Source organism: Ursus maritimus, unplaced genomic scaffold, assembly GCF_017311325.1.
Source record: "Ursus maritimus isolate PB19 unplaced genomic scaffold, ASM1731132v1 scaffold_9, whole genome shotgun sequence".
Taxonomy (NCBI): Eukaryota; Metazoa; Chordata; class Mammalia; order Carnivora; family Ursidae; genus Ursus; species Ursus maritimus.
Window position 1 is genome coordinate 48,007,113 of NW_024427107.1, and position 19,172 is coordinate 48,026,284.

General features: G+C 31.8%; 1 protein-coding gene across 33 annotated transcripts in view; it reads left to right on the plus strand.

Annotated features, from left to right (window-relative positions):
* The window catches only part of RIMS2 (regulating synaptic membrane exocytosis 2), a 561,128-nt gene that overhangs the window by 276,996 nt on the left and 264,960 nt on the right, over positions 1 to 19,172 (plus strand). For 18 of the 33 annotated variants that reach the window (XM_040625672.1, XM_040625673.1, XM_040625676.1 and 15 more), the window contains 6 exons: positions 582 to 649; positions 2,489 to 2,608; positions 5,149 to 5,248; positions 6,290 to 6,413; positions 8,077 to 8,123; positions 11,311 to 11,423. In XM_040625672.1, coding sequence (XP_040481606.1) covers positions 582 to 649; positions 2,489 to 2,608; positions 5,149 to 5,248; positions 6,290 to 6,413; positions 8,077 to 8,123; positions 11,311 to 11,423 — 572 coding nt within the window. Of the gene's footprint in view, positions 1 to 581; positions 650 to 788; positions 998 to 2,488; positions 2,609 to 5,148; positions 5,249 to 6,289; positions 6,414 to 8,076; positions 8,124 to 11,310; positions 11,424 to 17,444; positions 17,493 to 19,172 lie in introns of all 33 variants that reach the window. The other 15 variants (XM_040625662.1, XM_040625669.1, XM_040625667.1 and 12 more) reach the window with 2 other exon arrangements.

Below are 19,172 nucleotides of genomic sequence, written 5' to 3' on the forward strand. Positions count from 1 at the left end.
GTGACTCTGTTTTTTCATTTTCATACAAAAATAATCTTTTGTGTAACCAATTCTTTTTTAAACCACCCCGATTTTTTGGGAGGTTTCAGCATTATAAAGAATATCATACTACATTCCAGGAACAACATTTAATTACTTGTTTTTTTGTTGTTGTTGTAGTGGTTCTTGGCAAACCGCTATTTAATTTTTAAAATGTTCCTTGATCTTTGGAGAACAAACTCGTGTCTGTAGGCCAGCATGGAAAAAAAAATAGCATGAATAACAGACACAGTGGATAGTCTTTTTCTTTTTTGGAGTATATAATTTTTTCATTTCTATTCCTGTTTGTTATTAGCCTTTTCTCTTCTTGCAGAACTTTTGCTCTCTAGGGTCCATCTAGAGTACATAAACTTTATATTCTGCATTCTATAAATTTTACTCATTTGGAATCTTAGCTTTCTCTTGGTTTATATAGTGAGTGCTGCAGACAAAGTTCTTGAATCCAGACAGAATCACGTAGTTTAAAATGTTTATAATGTCTTTGTCTGTCCTTTCTTTCGCTGTCTCCTTTACTGCACTCTTTGTCTGTCTGACTCTCACAGGAGACATGGATTACAACTGGTTGGACCATACGTCTTGGCATAGCAGTGAGGCATCCCCAATGTCTTTGGTGAGACATGTGGAGCCTTACTATTTAATTTTCGTTTTTCATTTCACTTTTCCTTTTTTATTTACACCTTTGCATGTATTCTTTTTTGTATCTTTTTTTTATTTTTATTTTTTTTTTTATTTTTATCCCACACCTGTAGGGGACAGTCAAAAGGGAAAAAGAAAAACTAGTGAGCAGGCAGTTTTGTCGGACTCTAACACCAGGTCTGAGAGACAAAAGAAAATGATGTACTTTGGTGGCCACTCTTTGGAAGAGGACTTGGAATGGTCTGAGCCTCAGATTAAGGACTCTGGGGTAGATACCTGTAGTAGCACAACCCTTAACGAGGAGCATAGCCATAGTGATAAGGTACTGAGATTGTGGAGCCTGCCTTTCAACCTGCTCATTTGGTCTTCGTTTGCTCTCTGTCACTCATTCAAACAGAACATAATAAAAGGACAGGGCATTTCAAGGGTCAATGTAGCATTTCCTAAGGTGCAGAAAAGAAAAACAAAACCAAAACAAACAAACAAACCAAAATACTTCTCACTTGCTTTGCTGTTTTTGTTGTTTGACGGCATACCAAAAAATAAGTAAATGAAATAAAAAATTAGGAACAAAGGAATGCTTTGTCTGTGGTCGCATGAGAGAACTTTGTGATGTTTTTATAAACCACAAATATAAAGAATTTTTGGATTGGCTTATTTGATTGCTTGCATATATTTTCCTTGGGATGAAAATTAAATTATTAATAGTTTCAATCCCAGGCAAAAGGGAGATAATTGGGTCTGTTTGCACAGAAAAGGTTGTTTTTCTTTTTTCCCTTTCACTGTCATTTTGCTCTTTTGTTTTATTGTCATAGCATTTTCATGTAGTATTAATTAGTACTAGAACCATTGCCATCTGCTTTGGTATTTATTATTTTTGCTTTTAGAATAGTGAGACTTTTGAAATCTTTTTGCCATATAGATGTGATTGACTGGAACTTGTCTTTTGCCTGCCAAATTTTGCATGAAGATGTGCATGTTACTTTTAGATGACTGTGAAACTGTGATTACACAAATCATTTACTTTGTTATTTGACATATAATTTATAATGGATGGTGTCATGATTTACAACGGGCTTGGCTCTGCCCTGAGAAAGAGATAAACTCTTAACGTTTTCAAGCTTATTTAACAGTGGCTGCCATTGAATTATCTAATAAACTTAATTTACTAAATAGATCAACGACCTGAAAAAAATCAATGAACCTACAGAAAGTGAGAAATATAAACTAGCCTCACCTTTAAATTAGGTCTCTTTCTCTCATGCAGATTCAACTGAAAAGTTACTGGGGCTTGTGTATTTTTATAATTTTAATCTAGAAACCTATTTCAAGGAAGCCCTCATCGTAGGTTCAAATTTGATGTATTAATATAATTTTACCTTTTTGCTTTTACTGTAATTAAGTCTTTCAAAGTCTCCAATAGTGTTTGAACATTAAAATATCATTTTTAAATGAACTTAACCTCATAGAATTTCAATCTATCTTTTCTGTCATGTGAATTTTTAATTAATATTCAGCGTGTAGATAGTTTGCATATATTTTCAAGATTTCTCAGACTTCATAAAACAATATAACTGCAGTAATGTGTCAGGGCACTGTAAGAATTTGCAGTCATTGGATTTTGAAGAATCTTGAGATGATAAAATTGAGCGTATCCACATAATGTAGTAAGGCCTTTGATCAGTGTTTTGAATGCAAACTGGTTTGTGTAATCATAACACTTTGGAAATCTGGAGTTTGGAGAGATTGTAAAACAGGGGTGATTTATCATAAAAGAACATTAATTTTTTTGTTTGTTGATGCAATGTGTCAGCACCCTGTGACGTGGCAGCCATCTAAAGATGGAGATCGTTTAATTGGTCGCATTTTGTTAAATAAGCGTCTAAAAGATGGAAGTGTGCCTCGAGATTCAGGAGCAATGCTTGGCTTGAAGGTATGTGATGAAATATGTGAGATTTTAGCTCTCTACGCCTTTCCTGATTAAAGACAAAAGCAAAAATTTAATAACTCTTTCCAACTTATGCCAACTTACTGTTTTTTCCCCCATTTTCAAGAATTCCCAAGTATTTGCACTCATTACCCCAAATCTTTTCATTTTCCAAGTATTATTTATTCTGCAATAATACTTGTATGTATGATTTTGGAAAATACAACTCAAATGATATGCTTGAATCCTGAATACAGTGCTCGAACTTATTTTATTTATACAGTTTGTCCTTTAAGTCTGTATCTGTGTTTATATTCTATTAAGACAGTGGGTTTAATCAATTACTAAATATGCAAACTTGGGAAATGTAGTATATTTATGACACAGTGTTTAAAGGAAAACTATAGGCCCCAAATAGCATCACTTAGGTTAAGGCCCCATGTCACTAAAACAAAAATTAATACCTAGTTTAATGCAGTTTCAGCCCCCCAGCAATGTAACCTTTATCCAGTCAACATGGAATTTCCTGGTCAATACTAGGAAATTTATTGATAGACGCCCTTTTCAGAGGGCAGTCTTGCCTTAACAGTGCATTCCTTGCTAATAAATTCCTTTCTTTTATTTATTTATTTTTAATGCCCTCTCTCCACCTTTAAAAACCTTTGTTTTGTTGAGCTCAGCAGAACTCTCCTCTGCTTGCTAGGTGGGATGCTGCCCGATTCATGAATCCCATAATAAAGTCAATTAAATCTTCAAATTTACTTGGTTGAATTTTGGTTTTTAGCAATCAGAATATAATTTTTCTGTCAGTGTAGCAAAATGTGGGTGTGTGTATATTTGTATGTGTGTGTATGAGAAAGAGAATACTCAAAGATCCTTATACTAGGAGATTTATTATAAATATTGATTTATATTTGACTGTGAAATACCAGACAGTTATTTGGTAAGTAGATCGAATAGAACTATGTGATTTTGTTGTTGTTGTTGGTGGTGTTGTTGTTGTTGGTGGTGGTGGTGGTGGTTTTTTGGTGGTGTTGTTCATCTGTATGGTGAATTAAAAACTGAAATGAAAGAAGAGTAAATGGTTTTTAGAGTTAAGCAATTGCCACAGAAGTTGTCCTGTAGAATATAGTGAGATATTAGAAAACTTTGGGTGTAAGTGGAATTGGCCAACTAACATTTATTGGGTGGCTGCCATGTAGCTGGCTCTCATCTGAGTATCTTACTCCTATCATATTATTTAACACAGCAGATGAGAAATAGGCTTAGAGAGGTGTCATAACTTGCCCATGGTCACAAAGATGATGATGAAGGTGAGATTTAAATCCAGGTCTGTCCAATAGAGTGTTAGAGCAGTGAAAAGTAGAGGTTAAGAAGTCTTGGCTTGAATCCCAGCTACAGCCATTACTAACAATGGTACATTGGGCAACTAAACTGTTAGCCTCAGATTCCTCATCTGTAAAATGGAGATAAGAATGCTTATTGAATTATTATAATAAACTTAAATAAGGCAATATAGAAGCATTTAGCACAGTAGCTAGCATACTGTAAGATTTCAGGAATAATAATAGTATAAAGTATCATTAATTATTATTATTGAAGTTTATCAAGCCAAGAAAGTTTTAAAATATTAACATAAGGATGTCAGCCCATAATATCTATACATTTAATTTTCAGAATCAAACATAGGACTAATTAGTTAATATGAACTGAACTAAACTGAGGGTGTTGACTGCAATTTGGGAATAAATACATAGGAAAGCCAGTGCCTTTTTAAAATTCAGGTATTGTTCACTCAATTTAGAGGAAAAAAAACTAGTTAATGAAGTTAATTACTGTTATTTGCTTAACACGCTGTAAAGTTGATATATTGGTTGAATGGTAGTTGATCACAAGCATTAATTTTGTAAGAAGCCAGTCTTACAGGTACACATATGACTCCATAGCATTATTGTGAACATTTCTTTTTCCTCTTTTTAAAAGACATATATGAATAGAAATATAAAATTGAAAAATTGGGCTGCAAATGGTCTGAAGTTTACATGAATTCTAATGAGATTAAGTACATTTTGTAATTTTCTTGGGAAAAATCCATCATTATCATTTACATTATTAATGTGCCTAAAAGATTCCTAAATAATGAAATTTTGGTGGGTTACCATAGTCAAAGTAACAAATATTTATGTGATTATGATATTTGAAATCTATAACTAGAAATGTTAATAAATTATATAATACTGTAATACCATGTTTTTGGAAATGATAAAAATACTTCTCTAAGATAAATTACAAATTATTAAATTCTTTCTAAGGTATGTGTTTTTTTTTACAAATAATAAATAAAATTGTAAAAATTTTAGAATATGTAAAAAGAATCCACACATGGAACATGTACTCAGTTTCTAATAAAACTATATTATTTAAAAGTTATTTTTAGAATATTATAGTTTTAAAAGCTACAAATTGTCTAGTTATTTTTTACTTGAATCTTCAATTATGTTCCTTTGAACAATATGCCTGTTTGAACACTTTTCTCTTTTAAACAGGTTGTAGGAGGAAAGATGACTGAATCAGGTCGGCTTTGTGCATTTATTACCAAAGTAAAAAAAGGAAGTTTAGCTGATACTGTAGGACATCTTAGACCAGGTAGGTTTCTATCTTTGATTATTTATATTTAAACTATTAAACTCAAGTAGTTATAAAAAAGTTATCCTCACTTAGAAGTGATTTGACCAAAAATAAGGAGCCCATTTTTAACTTAAATAAAAAATCTTTATTCATAAATGGAAAGTGTAACTATTATTTCTTGAGTCATATTAGATAAAAAGATTTTTATATTTACTCTTTTTTTTTTTTGGCTGATGGATATTCTTATTGTGTATCTAGTATTAATCTATTTTGCTTCCCATAAACCTTCATTTTTCTTTTGAAAAAATTCCAACAGTTTAGGAAACAAACTTTATGGATAAATACATATTTCCTACAATGTGTGACTCCTTATCTCTTTGGTAATGGATACTATTGGAGAGATCCTTGAGTGCCTTGGAGAGAATATGATAAACTGCTAAGTATTAAGCCTTTTGTAAGAAACTGTAGGGGCACCTGGGTGGCTCAGTTGGTTAAGTGTCTGCCTTCGGCTCAGGTCAGGGTCCCAGGGTTCTGGGATTGAGCCCTGTATCACATCAAGCCCCCTGCTCACTCAGCAGGGAGTCTACTTCTCCCTCTCCCTCTGCACCCCCTACACCGCCCTGCTTGTGCTCTCTCATGCGTGCTCTCTCTCTCTTTCAAATAAATAAACAAAATCTTAAAAAAAAAAGAAACTTTAGACAAGGTGCTCAGTTGCATATATATTGACAAATCTGGAATGTAGTCATAAAATTTTCAAAGAATTAACAGATTTTAATAATTTCTAGAATTAAATAGTTTCTAGAATTAGATCTCGTTAAGAAACCACAGACATAACTTTTATGTAATTTTATTGCTCAGATGTTTGTCCTTTTGGGTAAAAATATTAATCATCCTTATGGTCAAATTTTATGCCAATGGAGATGTTCTCAGTATGTCTTATTCCGTAATGGTGATTTTATTCTATGGAGTTCATTGCATTTTACGATTGCTTTGGTTTCAAGTGCATTTTATGGGGTTAGTTTTTCTTTCTAAGAGTATCGTTACTGGAATACACTATAGGGGATGAAGTATTAGAATGGAATGGAAGGTTATTGCAAGGAGCCACATTTGAAGAAGTATATAACATCATTCTGGAATCCAAACCGGAACCACAAGTGGAGCTTGTTGTTTCAAGACCTATTGGGTGAGTTGGTTCGTGTACTTTACGGACACACCTTATAAAGTTGACCACTATTACACAATTTGTAGTGTGCAATCTAAAAATACCTGATTGCTATACAAATTGTTTTGAGCATAGTGCTTCTTTTCTGCTTTTTTGCTAAAACGTAAAACCAAAAATCATGACATCTCTTTATCTGATCATGCTAGAATACACAGTTAATTATAAAAGAAGAAGAAATATTTAGGTGTTTACTATTTTTATTGTCGTAGTGTAGCTTAATAGGTGGCTAAAGGCATAGTAGGAGAAGTAATTTTAAAACTACTTATAAAAGAAAGTTCATGAACTGTGGTCCTCTACACTGTGAAAATGAGGGTTAATGAATTTTACATATTCTTTTCAAAATGGAGATTTCAACCTAGGAAAGAGAGGTCCTAAGGACACACTATTCAGAAATAGGGGGAACAGTTGAAGGAACAACATGACGTGTTTAAGGAAACAGACCAGAAATAAGCAAATACCAAAGTACTCCTTGGCTTTTGTAATTTTTTACCTATAGATTAAATTAGCAATTTCCAAAAGTTGGCAATAAATATTTTTTGTGACTGTATCATGAGAATTTCTCATTAAATATCACAGCAATGTTTCCCTTATAGAAGCTTATATTCTAAGCCAATGTAAAAGATATACCTATAACTAAGTAAAAGCAATAGAAAAAATATATACGATGATTAAGTGCAGTTATTAAATGCAAGTTTGGGGTAAGAGTATTTGAAGGTGGAAGCTATAGAAATTCTTTTTTTATTGTAGAATACCAATGCCCAGTTTTCATTCATTTAGAAAATGACTGGATTGTATTATTTTGATCTCTTTTTATGTTGGAGAAAATGACTTACATTGATAACTTAGTTTTATTGAAATGTTCCTTTCAAAGTAATGAATCTGGCATATGAAATTGTATCTCTTTTTCATTTTGTCTCTTCATAGTTTTGTAATATGGTAAAACTGCAGTGTATCAGCTTAGTGTAGTAATCAAATATATTTCTTGGTATTAAAGGATCCTCTAATCATATTTTTGTTTAATACCTTAAATATCCTTTTATGTATATTTCTGAATGACCTTAACTATTAAAATCTACCCTGCGTGGCAAATCTCAAACAAAAATGTATATACTTTTGGCATAAATGCAGTTGCCATTTGTAAGTCCCAATGAAAAACATGTTTGCATTTTTTCCTCAGTGGAGTTGTTACATTTAAAAATTTCAGTCACAATCGGAATCTTCAAATTTTTCTTGTGGTGATATTTTATTTATACTTCAATGTTATTGATTAAAGAATAGAATAGAATTCAAATATATCATAAAGCCTATCTTAAATTCAAAAATCTATTAGAATGGATAATCATGTAGTAAAGCACATAGAAAATAAAGTATGTTTTTATCAATCTGCTATAAGTGCATATGATAATGCATAAATGCATTATTCCTTTCTAAGTAGTTGAGGTTAGTTCAGAATACTTGGATTGGCAATCGAGTACTACGGCTTGTTTTCTCTTACATAATGCTGCCATCATACACAATTTTGTTCAGTTTACGCTCTCCCGTTATATGTAGGTTGATGATCATCAAAATGGCGGTTGCATTAATTGTTGAAACAATTTCCTGTTTTCTTGTTCTATCATTTCAGAGATATCCCTAGAATCCCTGATAGCACACATGCACAACTGGAGTCCAGTAAGTCTCATTCATTCTAGAAGATAATACTAATAATGTCATTTCCCAGGGGTCAAATGAAGTATTTTACCTATTATTACAAAAAAGAAATAGAATAATCTTGTTATCAAATATATAGTCATTATACAAATGAAAAATGGAGTATTATTTCATGTTATGTGGGATAAAGTACAAAATTCTGTAATATTTTAAGATCGTTTTTTTCGGTCGCACCATCTTAACTACTACATATTTTTACATAGCTTTATTAAGGTAGGCTACAGAAAACTGCACCTAAGTGCGTAACAAGGTAAGTTTTGACATACAGAAGATACCGTCATCACAATAAAAAATAATGAACATACCCATCTCTTCTAACAGCTTCACCCTAATTTCTTCTAATTTTAAAATTTACTACTTTGTGAACTAACCATCAGTAAGTGGGGGAATGCTCAGCACAATCTAGTGAATAATGTTCTAATTTATATTTTTAGAAAATAGGATAGTAGTTCTGATTTAGCATCAAGAGTCATAATGGAACAATAGACAAATAAGTTTAAGAAACGTTGAATATGTAGATGCTTTTTATTACGTGCGTTTGAGTGCTGTTTTAGATGTTAAACAGATGGATTTTTTCCAGTGAACTAAGTTTCTTATTGATTGAGAGTAGAGTAAGGGATATTGTAAAAGAAGAGAGGAGGAGGGCTGCCTTTTGAAATATGTTGCTCAGGAGAGACCATATTGAGAAGGAATGATTGGAGCAAAGATCTGGAAGAGTGGCTATCGGCAGCGGTGGGGGTGGGTGGGTGGGAAGCTTTCCAGGTACAGGGACCAAGCGGTGCAGCGGTTCTCAGGCAGGAGGGCCTATTATGCACTTGAGGAAACGCAAGGAGACCAGTGTTGCAGCGCCAGAGTGAGTGAGCAGTCAGAGGATGAAGGATAGGGGGGTCATGGCAGCCAGGTTGTATAGAGTTTGTAAACCAGTGTAGAGCATACTTTGTTTTGGGCTTTTACTCTGTGGGAAATCGGTAGTTACACAGGATGGTTTGGAGGAGAGATTTATGTCTTAAATTCTGGCTACTGTGTTGGAAATGGTTTAAATGGAGTCAAGGGTGAAAGCAGAGAGAGTAGTGAGAGAACTATTTTTATATTTAGTATTTTATTTGGTGACTTAGTCGGCCATTGGTGGTAGCAATGGAGGTGATGAGAAGTGATTGGATCCTATAATAATTAAGAATATACTATTAAAATAGATTTTTTTACTTTTATATTACAATTATAGGTGTCTTTAAAATGTTTACCAGAGAGGTGAAATACTTTGGGAATGGCATAGCACTGTATTTTTAAATATGATTGAATGACTTATTTGATCTGGTACTAAATCATTTTATGCAAAATAATACCATGATCACAAAAAAACTATAACAATAAGTAAATACTGTTGACCCTTGAATAACATGGGTTTGAGCTGCGTGGGTCCACTTACATACACATTTTTTCAATAAATACAGTGTATTACTGTACATGTATTTTCTCTTCCTTATGATTGTTTAAATAATATATTCTTTTCTCTAGCTCACTTTACTGTAAGAATACAGTATATGATATATATAGTATACCAAATATGTATTAATCAGCGGTTTATTGGTGAGTCTTCTGGTCAATAGTAGGCTATTGGTAGTTAAGTTTTGGGGGAATCACAAGTTATTGTGGTTTTTTGACTGTGCAGGGGTTAGTGCCTCTAACCCTCAGGGTCAACTGTACTACTATAATGATATCATCATCATTCTCATCCTTGCTCCCATTTTACTGAGTGCCCGGGATTGTGGTTGATGTTGTGTCTACATTATCACACTTATTTCTTACAAAAGTCCTGTGGAGTAGGTACAATTTTTATTCGCTTATGTAACATTACTCAGATATTGTATGAGCAGGGTGGAACCCATTATCTTATTACAGCTATTTTAAAAAATACCCTAGTCTACAATTTTAAAATTGTTCCTGAGGAGATGGGGTCCTTTCTCAAATTAAATTAGAATCAATCCTTTATTCTTTAAAAGTTGAATAGGCTCAATTATTAATCTCTGTCCTTAGTTCCTCAATAAATTATTTTCTTCATAATAGTTTTAATTGCCAGATGACTCTTAAGTTCTTAGTACCGAGATGATCTGTCACTGCTCCTTTATCCTTGGATGTTAAAATAATATGTTCTGTTAAGAAGCATAATAATATGCTTCCTGTTACTTGAAGCTTAACATGTAGAAAACTGAGCTTATTTCTTACTCTAAAGCCATCGTTCTTTCCTTTTCCCTTTATCTCTCATATCTAATTAGTTTCTGAGTCCTCGTTTATTTGTTTTGTGATATCATGGGAATTCTTTCGTTCCATTCCATTTTGGCAACATTTCCTAGTATTGTTTTATTGAATTCCACCTGTTTTTAAGTGTTTTCCATCTCTTTCAAATCAACCCATGCTTTAAGTAAGTGGTAAAGTCATCTTCAAATGTAGTTATTGCCTCATTCAGAAGAGCTAGCATTGATACTCAGTTAGAGCCCAGAATTCCAGGCACTTAATTCCCCCTGCTATCCCAGGAGCTCCATTTTTACTCACCTTCCCTACTGTAGAGATATATTCATACATACAACTTCTGGGTACTGGGGCTCTGCTTTTTCTGCTATTCTGCCTCTTTTTTCATAGACCTTTACTTCCCTTCTGCCCGTCTAATTTATTATATTCTTTTCCAGATGTAGTTTCAACTTACCACTTCCCAGAAAGACTTGATGATTAACATTCTAGTACTTGTATTTTCAGAATTATAAGTTTAGACCATCTTCAAGTTGCTTTTTGATTTAGGTTTTTGTTCCTAAGTCTCTATTTTTAGAACTTTCTTCATATGTTATTGTAAGATATGAATTTAGTATACACATAACAGACAAAGTAACTAAGTCCTGATGTAGACGTCTGTCTCTACTATAATTGGCAGGGAAAATGTTTCACTCTTGGTCTTAAGAGAATCCCTCAGCTGTACTTAAGCTTCAAAAAATAGCTGTAAGTGTATTTGGAACATTGTGGCTAAGAAAATGGTTTACATAATGACATTTTGTGGACATTTTAAATAAATAAATAATTTAAAAGACATATGGTAAAGATTATTAAATACAAATGAAGAGTCATCATTATTGTTATTTATGTGTAATTACCATTTCAGGTTCTAGCTCTTTTGAATCTCAAAAAATGGATCGCCCTTCTATTTCCGTTACCTCACCCATGAGTCCTGGCATGTTGAGGGATGTTCCACAGTACTTATCTGGACAACTTTCAGTATGTAACCACTACATTAATTTCTCTTTTTTGGAATACCAAGTAGTGTTATTAGTATATGACAATAGCTTTTGTAAACCAACTCCTTCTTAGAATATAATTATGCTTTTAACCATCACTTTTCACATTCTTAGTAGTTTTGATTAATTGAAATTTAATTTTAATTATTTAGCATGGAGTTTATTAGAGTATATTAGATTTCCTGGAATTTAATGAGAGAATTTGTGGAGATATCTAAAACCTTCTTTACCTTAGTAGTTTTATTCCAAAATTCAAAGTCATGATTTTTGCTCAAGATCTTTACATTATTATAATTTGTCCTAGACTTTTGAGAGAAATAAAATTGCTGTACTGTATATTTAGATGGTATATTTAAGATGAAAGTCAATTTCATACATTCCCTACTTTTGAAGTTTAAGGAAATTTGGTATGAATTTCATAGTAAATCATTGGGGTATGAATATTGCTGTAAGTATAATGATACTTGAGAAGCTTTGGTCAACAGACAAAAACTAAGTAAATGGGGACATATATAATAGATAACTGAATATACTGGGTGATTTCATTGTAAGTGATCCCTAATTCGAACATTTTATATAAAAATTAAAAATTGAATTAGGCATTTTCTGTCCATATTAGAAGAGCTTTGCAAATTTGAGCCCTCATTCTTTATCAGTTTCTTCAGTTATCATTCTCTTTTTAAACTATTTAAAATATTAAAATATCTAAATTCATCCAGTTGCACTTTAGAAACATCATGCTGATGAGTTACTAAACTTGCAATTTTATAAGTGTTAAGAACTTTTTAGATTCTCGAAATCTAGACATTGAATTTTGGATAAAAAAATGTTATAATTGAAAACGAAACTATTCTTGAGCTGATGTTTTAAGAGCAATAGAAAGAACTTTCTGTTTAATCAGCTATGAAATTTCTCCTTTTATTTTTTGGGGGATAGGGGCGGTGTTTGATTTTTACTGAAGAATTTTTATTAATTAAAAGCTATAGGAAGTATAAGCAGAGTTAACATTTAAATTATTGAAAGAGTTATTAGACATGTATATTCTGGGACTATTTTGATCACAAAGGTGACAATAACAGAAAAATTATGCAAGAAAGAAGTTGAGATACTATTAGGAGCTTGTACATGTCTTACTAAAATGAATTTCTTCTCTTTATTATTTTCTTTTCCTTTCTCTCATAAACAGAGTGAACTTTTTCATTTGAAGACAGTGGTCTTTTTTTCATTTTCTATAATAAGTAGCATCTTTCTACTTATTCTTTTACGTATATTGACAGCACAGTTGTCATTTATACTTACAAATATATGTGTATTTTCTTCCACCATTTTAGAAAGTGCTAATGTTAACCTTTTTTATTAACTTATTATGGCTCCGTTCAAATGGTCCATCTTTAAATAATGCTTAGGATGGCTGTACATTTATAAATGTGTGTGTGTGTGTGTGTGTGTGTGTGTGTGTGTGTATAGTTGGCTTCAGCTGGTGGAGGAGGGAGTGAAGTTAGACTTCCATAGTAAGTAAGTACTGCTTTGTTGCTGTCTTTGAAATCCCAAGGTCCTATAGAAATTGGACTTGGGGGGGATAGAGATTGAGGAGCATAGTGCAGGCACATTTTAAATTCAGCTGTTTTTTGTCATGGTTCAAAATGAATATACTAGAAAGGTAAGACTTAAATATTTTGGAGAATATAACCTTAAAAGTTTTATTTCTAAGGGTATAATTAGTGATTTAAAGTCATAGTATACATTTATAAATGGTGTTAGTTTAAAATCCATGTAATTGTAATTTAAAATGTGTACATTTTATCATTTTCTTGTGACTTGGAGAGGGTATGTTCCAGTAAGATAACGTTAATAAATACAATACATATTTGTTGTGGTAAATCTAGAGAGTACAGATAAGTAACTAAAAAATAAAAATTACCAATAATCCTACCACTAAAATGTAACTATTCACATACATAGCAGTTTTTAAACAAAAGTGGTAAATCTGTGTATAGTATTTTGAGACCTGCTTTTTCACTTAGTAAGGTATTGTACACTTTTCTCTTTAAAATTTTTTTCTTTAAAAATTTCTCTTTAAATGATTTTAATATCTAATATACCATTTTACTTAAATTCTCTATTATGGGACATCTTTTGTATTCTTAATTTATATTACATGATGCCATGCTAATCCTGGAATATAACTCTTACATATTTTGTTAGGTCAGACAAAATTCTTTTGTCAGGATTTTTCAGAAGTAAAATTACAATATGAAGAGAAAGAGAAAGAGATCTAAGATTCTTAAAATCTATTGCCAACATTTTCCTCAAAAATGCTTTTATGAAATTAATCTTCAATCATCTATTTAAGAAATACATGTTAAGTTCTGACCCCAGGTCAGCCATAATACTAGTTGCCGGGAATACAACAGTGAACAAGATAGATAATGGATTTTATCCTCATGAAACTTAATTTTATTTTTGTTCTTTACATGCAGGAAAACATAAGCAAGATACCCTTCTGGATATATTATTTCCTTTATATTTAACCCTATTCCTGGCAGCTGGAGACAATTTTGGTGTGCTCTAATGATGTGGAATTTAGGAAACACATCCACATGTATCACCTTGTGGGAAAATTCCTAGGAAGTCACAAGGCAACATTAGAGTTCCTATCTCCTTCGACTTCTTTTACCTTTGGGCATTTTTATTTTGGTGAGATTTTACCTGGGCTCATAACTCACTTACAAATTTATGATGTTGCTAATTCCAGAGAGCAAAGATAATTTGTATGGTCTGTGAGCTGACCTCCTAATATATTATGTCAGTTCATGGACTGCTATTTTCTCAAACAGAAATATACATATAATTTAAATTGTTGTTTAAACTTTCATTTCAAGGCTATGGATGATTTTAAAAAATTTATGCAGCTGATTTCTTCTCTATGCTTGAACTCTGCTGCTGCTTGTTACTCTCCTAGGGCATAACTGTGAAAGTGCCATTAATGCATTTGGTGAGAAACTCAGTGTGAGCTCAGGTTGTGACACCTGGACTGTATATTAGCCTTCTCAGTGTCAACACTCCCTTATTTTGATTCTTTTTAAAACTTGTGTTCTTCCACAGCTTAACAGATTCCTTCTTCACAGGATTACTTTTGTAGTTCTTTCAATATTTTTAAATTAATCTGGAGTCTTTGGCTAGTTTTTGATAGAGTGCTCAGATAAAAGATAGCCTTCAACTCTTTTTAAAAGTGAGAAATGGCTCAAGATTCTTTCTTTCTGTAGGAACACATTGATTCTTATTGACAATCATATTTTATTTTACTTCTGGGTCTATGGTTGATTTATGGCTATAATGTTTCCCTAAGTTACTTTGTTTTAATATTTTTCTGATGCCATTTTTAGTGATTATTTGTAAATATTGTACATATCCATTTTGTATGCCCTTTTAAGTGGAATAAGTAGCTGAGGAGTAGGTATGTAGCCTTCATATGTCCTTAGAAATTCTATAGTCTTTTTAAACCTTTCTGTAAATGAAAGTGTTTTCCTTCGAGCTTTTATCTATTATCCCTCATCGTCACAACCTTGTTATTCCAGAAGCATTGCATAAAAGGAATGCCTTAAAGATAGTGGTGCAATATGGTACAGAGTGACATTAAAAATGCAAAACAAATTGTGTACAAATTCACTTCTTCATTTGTATGAGGCTGAGTTGTTACAGGTTTCATCAGATATTTTCTGTTTAAAATACATGAATTAGTATTAATTACAATTTGCAATGTAATATATAATATTTCACCATTCATGTATAAAATATTCAGAATCCATAGAGGCAGAAAGCAGTTTAGTACTTGCCAAGAGTTGGGACAATAGGGGAATGGGGATTGATTATTTCATAGGTACAGTATATTCTGGGGTAATAAAAAGTTTTGAAACTAGAGGGAGGTGGTGGTTGCACAGCATTGTGAATGTACTAAATCCCACTGAATTGTACACTTTAAAATGGTTACTTTTATGATATTTGAATTTCCTCTTATTTTAAAAAACTAGCAAAACAAAAATACGTTTTTATAGCCAAGTTTAATGTATAAACTTATAAGTGAAGATTAGGTTTAAATTACCATAGATTGTAGACAACCGATTTCAGAAATCTGTGAGTTGCTGATTTGAGACCATTTTAGAAGATGGAAAATGTTTGCCTTAAAGGACTAATTTATTTCAAAGTGCTGTTTGTTTCAAATTAATTTTTTTTAGTTTATGGAGTAATATTTACTTGCAAAAGTCTTCCATTACCTTGCTATTTTGGGTCTAAAACAGAACAGGTGAGAGAGCAAGGAAAAGAAAATCTATTTCCAAATTGAGTACTTTGTTAGTGCCTTTGTTCAGCCTGCCTTGTTAATCTCTGTGCATTTCATACATCCCTGGTCCGTTTGCCAGAGTCCTCTCCACCTAGAATTATGCAGACAGATATTGGTAACATACTCCATACCTAAAGATTTCTTTCTTCCTTTGGAAATGTCTCCACATGAAAAGGAAGACTGCTTAGATTTGAGACTGCCTTGGTTTTTGGAGAGAGAGAAAGATGACTCATATGATTGATATCTGCTTTTAAGGTCTGCTTTCCTTTGAGTTTTAGATTTATGTCTTAAACAGTCTCTATCTGATGATAGTTGAATTAGGCAACAGTCCTCCTACTACCTATTATCTGTTTCCTTATAACAATGGAAAGGTCTGAAGCCTCTATTTATAACTCTTTGAATTAGGCAAGAGAGATATCCATGAGAAGTATGAGGAATGGGATGGAATCTTGGTGAAAGAAGCAGAATTAAATGCCTTGAAATCCATTCCCAAAACCAGAAACATGCATCTGATTTTGTTCCTGATTTAACCATTGGCATGCCTTAATAAAGGCACAAAATTCTGATTATTGTGGTGTCTTTTGGAAACTGTTTCAAAGTAAAAACAGAATAAGCCAGAAGAGAAAGAAAATTTGATTTTATTCTGAGAATTTGAAGTAGACTGACTTAATCAGAACTGGCCTTCCTTTTTTTTTTTTTTTCTTTTTTCTTCTCTTTCTTTTCTTTGCTTTTCTTTCTTTTCTTTTTTCTCTTCTCTTGTTTTTGTTTTTGTTTTTTGGAACCTGGCTTTATTTTCTACCTTTACACTATCTTACTTTTTGTTTGAGTCTGGGCAACTGTATGCAGCCTTTTCTATGTCTCTGTTTCCTCATCTCAAATTAGACATATTAGCAACTACCTCCTCGTGTTGGAGGCAATGAACTTGAATAAACTGTCCGTAAAAGCTTGGAAGACTATAAAGAACTATAGAAATAAAAAGAAATGAGGTATTATCATTAATAAGTGTGATTAGCAAGAAAGTGTTATCTTGAGTGGTACCTAATAAATGTTTAAAAGTGGTTTTTAAATACTAGAATCTGGGATAAATTCTTAAAATGTGAATCAACTAATTAGTCCAGTGCCTTCTGCACACTTTCATCTCACCGTGTTTATTCTTTTAAGAAATGCTAAAGCCAGCTTGGCTAATGTTTTTTAAACTTTTCTTAGACATATTTTGGAGAAGTCACACAATTACTTCTACAGATGACTTTTCACTATAATTCTATGATGCGTTTTCATGTAACATCTTCTTGGACTATGATTTTTTTCTATGGTAGTGTGTTTAAGGGTGAAACCTGAAATTTCTTGGCTCTTGGATTATGTTTATACTCATTCTTTCAGAGTATACGAGCCCAAAAGTGTCATTTTACATTCAGTCTTAATTCCTGTTATGTTGATTACATTTAAAAACTAAGATTTTATATAGTTTTTATATGTTTTAACATTTTGGCAAAATTAACTTATTCATTCTATTGAAGTACTTAATTTAGATATATATTGTTACGGGAAAAGTATACTTAAGGGATAGTTTTATGTGTTTATTTTACTTTTGGTCTTTTAGTTCCAGCGTGTTGTCCTTTTTGGTTTTGTTTTATTGCTTTTTTCTTTAATTTTGCTTACCAGAGCCAAAGCCTTAGTAGAAGAACAACGCCTTTTGTTCCTAGGGTTCAGGTAAAGGCCTTGTCTGCCTGATAGAAACTAAAGTTGTGTTTTAACCCTTATTTGTATGTTTTTGGAAAATGCGTAGTAGGAAACTTTTTTTGGTATGTTGCTCCAAACCATATTATTGACTTTCAAATCATTTTATAAGCCAGCTTGTAAAATTCTGCATGGGGATTAAAATACAATAAAAATTTAAAGAGACAATCTTTGTTAGTGATTTATATGATGAACCAAATACTAAAAGTCATAGGCTTCAGACTGTGCTTATATATATATATATATATAACATTGACAAAAATAGCTAATTTTATACTGTTGGTATTATCCTTTATTACACTAAGGTTGCTGTCTCTTTAAATCATTCATTATATCACTTAACATGTACATTCTCTTGCATTTTCCAAGCAACAACTCCTTGAGGAGATTGGCAAATAAATTTGTACCTTATCTAAAATATGAATTTTATGCATATTATATATAAGGTTCAACTTTGGAAAGTGTATTATTTTGAAAGAACAAAATAACAATCTAAATAAAATGTGTTGGGTTTATGTTTACATTTTGTAATCGAAATGCCGTTAATTTTACTGTAATACTTGGTACAAGTTGTTTGCCTCTTTTCATTAGGAAACCCTTCTATAGTAAAGTAATGACAATATAGTTTTTTCTTTTTTTTAAAGTAGTAGTATGCTTTCCTTGCTTTGCTGCATGTTTTTTTGTTGTTAGTTTTGAATAATACTAATTTAGTTTAAATTTTAAAAATTATAGTTGTTTTAGTTAATGTTATTTAGAATTAAATATTTGCTTCTGCTGTTCAGTTCTCCTTAGGAAATTTAAGAATGCATACATGGGAAAGCTGGAATGATTGTTATATTAAAACAATTAAAATGATGCCAAGATTTCTATTAATGAAAATCAGCTAAAATAAGAAGTATGTCATATCTAGGATTGTGGAGATATATTTGTTACGTTTTGGAGAAATCAACATATATTTTAACTATTCATTTGAAAAGCACAGATAAGAAATTTAGGAATGTGATAAAATAATCTAGCTAATAAGATAATTCTGTTTGGATAAGGTGAACTGGATATCTATTAAAAACTTCAATGCAAGTCCTGTAATACAAAATAAAAAATAGGGCTATTGATCAAATGCCTAATTTAAGACCATTTATTAAAAGTTGTAATTTTGGTTAAAAAAATCAGTAAAATTAAAAAGTGCCTGTTCTTTTAATCTATATTATTTTAACATTTATCTATTTGGAAAGTATGATTTAATAAACTGTGAGGTATAATTGTAAAAATATGAAGGCTATATGCCTAATATGTTTGTATGAAAAATGAATATTATTGACAAATGATATTTTTGGTTTTCTATGGCATAAGAAAATCTAAAAAGAATACTCCTTATCAAACATTTGCAGTTATGTATCTGAAATGTTTCTAACAATTTTAGAAGAGCAAAAAAATCGCCTGTGGAGATGGCAAGGGTTTAGTCTCATCCCTCCAAAAAATGGACAGAAATCAGTGATTTTCTCCAATATGAGCTTAGTCTAATAATAATTATTACTGTTTCTTAGTTTCTAAATGTAGTTTATCAGAAAACTTTTCTTTAGCCTTTAGAATCTTTTTCTCTTTGAAGTGCCTAATATTCATGTCATGATCCTCAGAGAAGGATTTTTAATATCA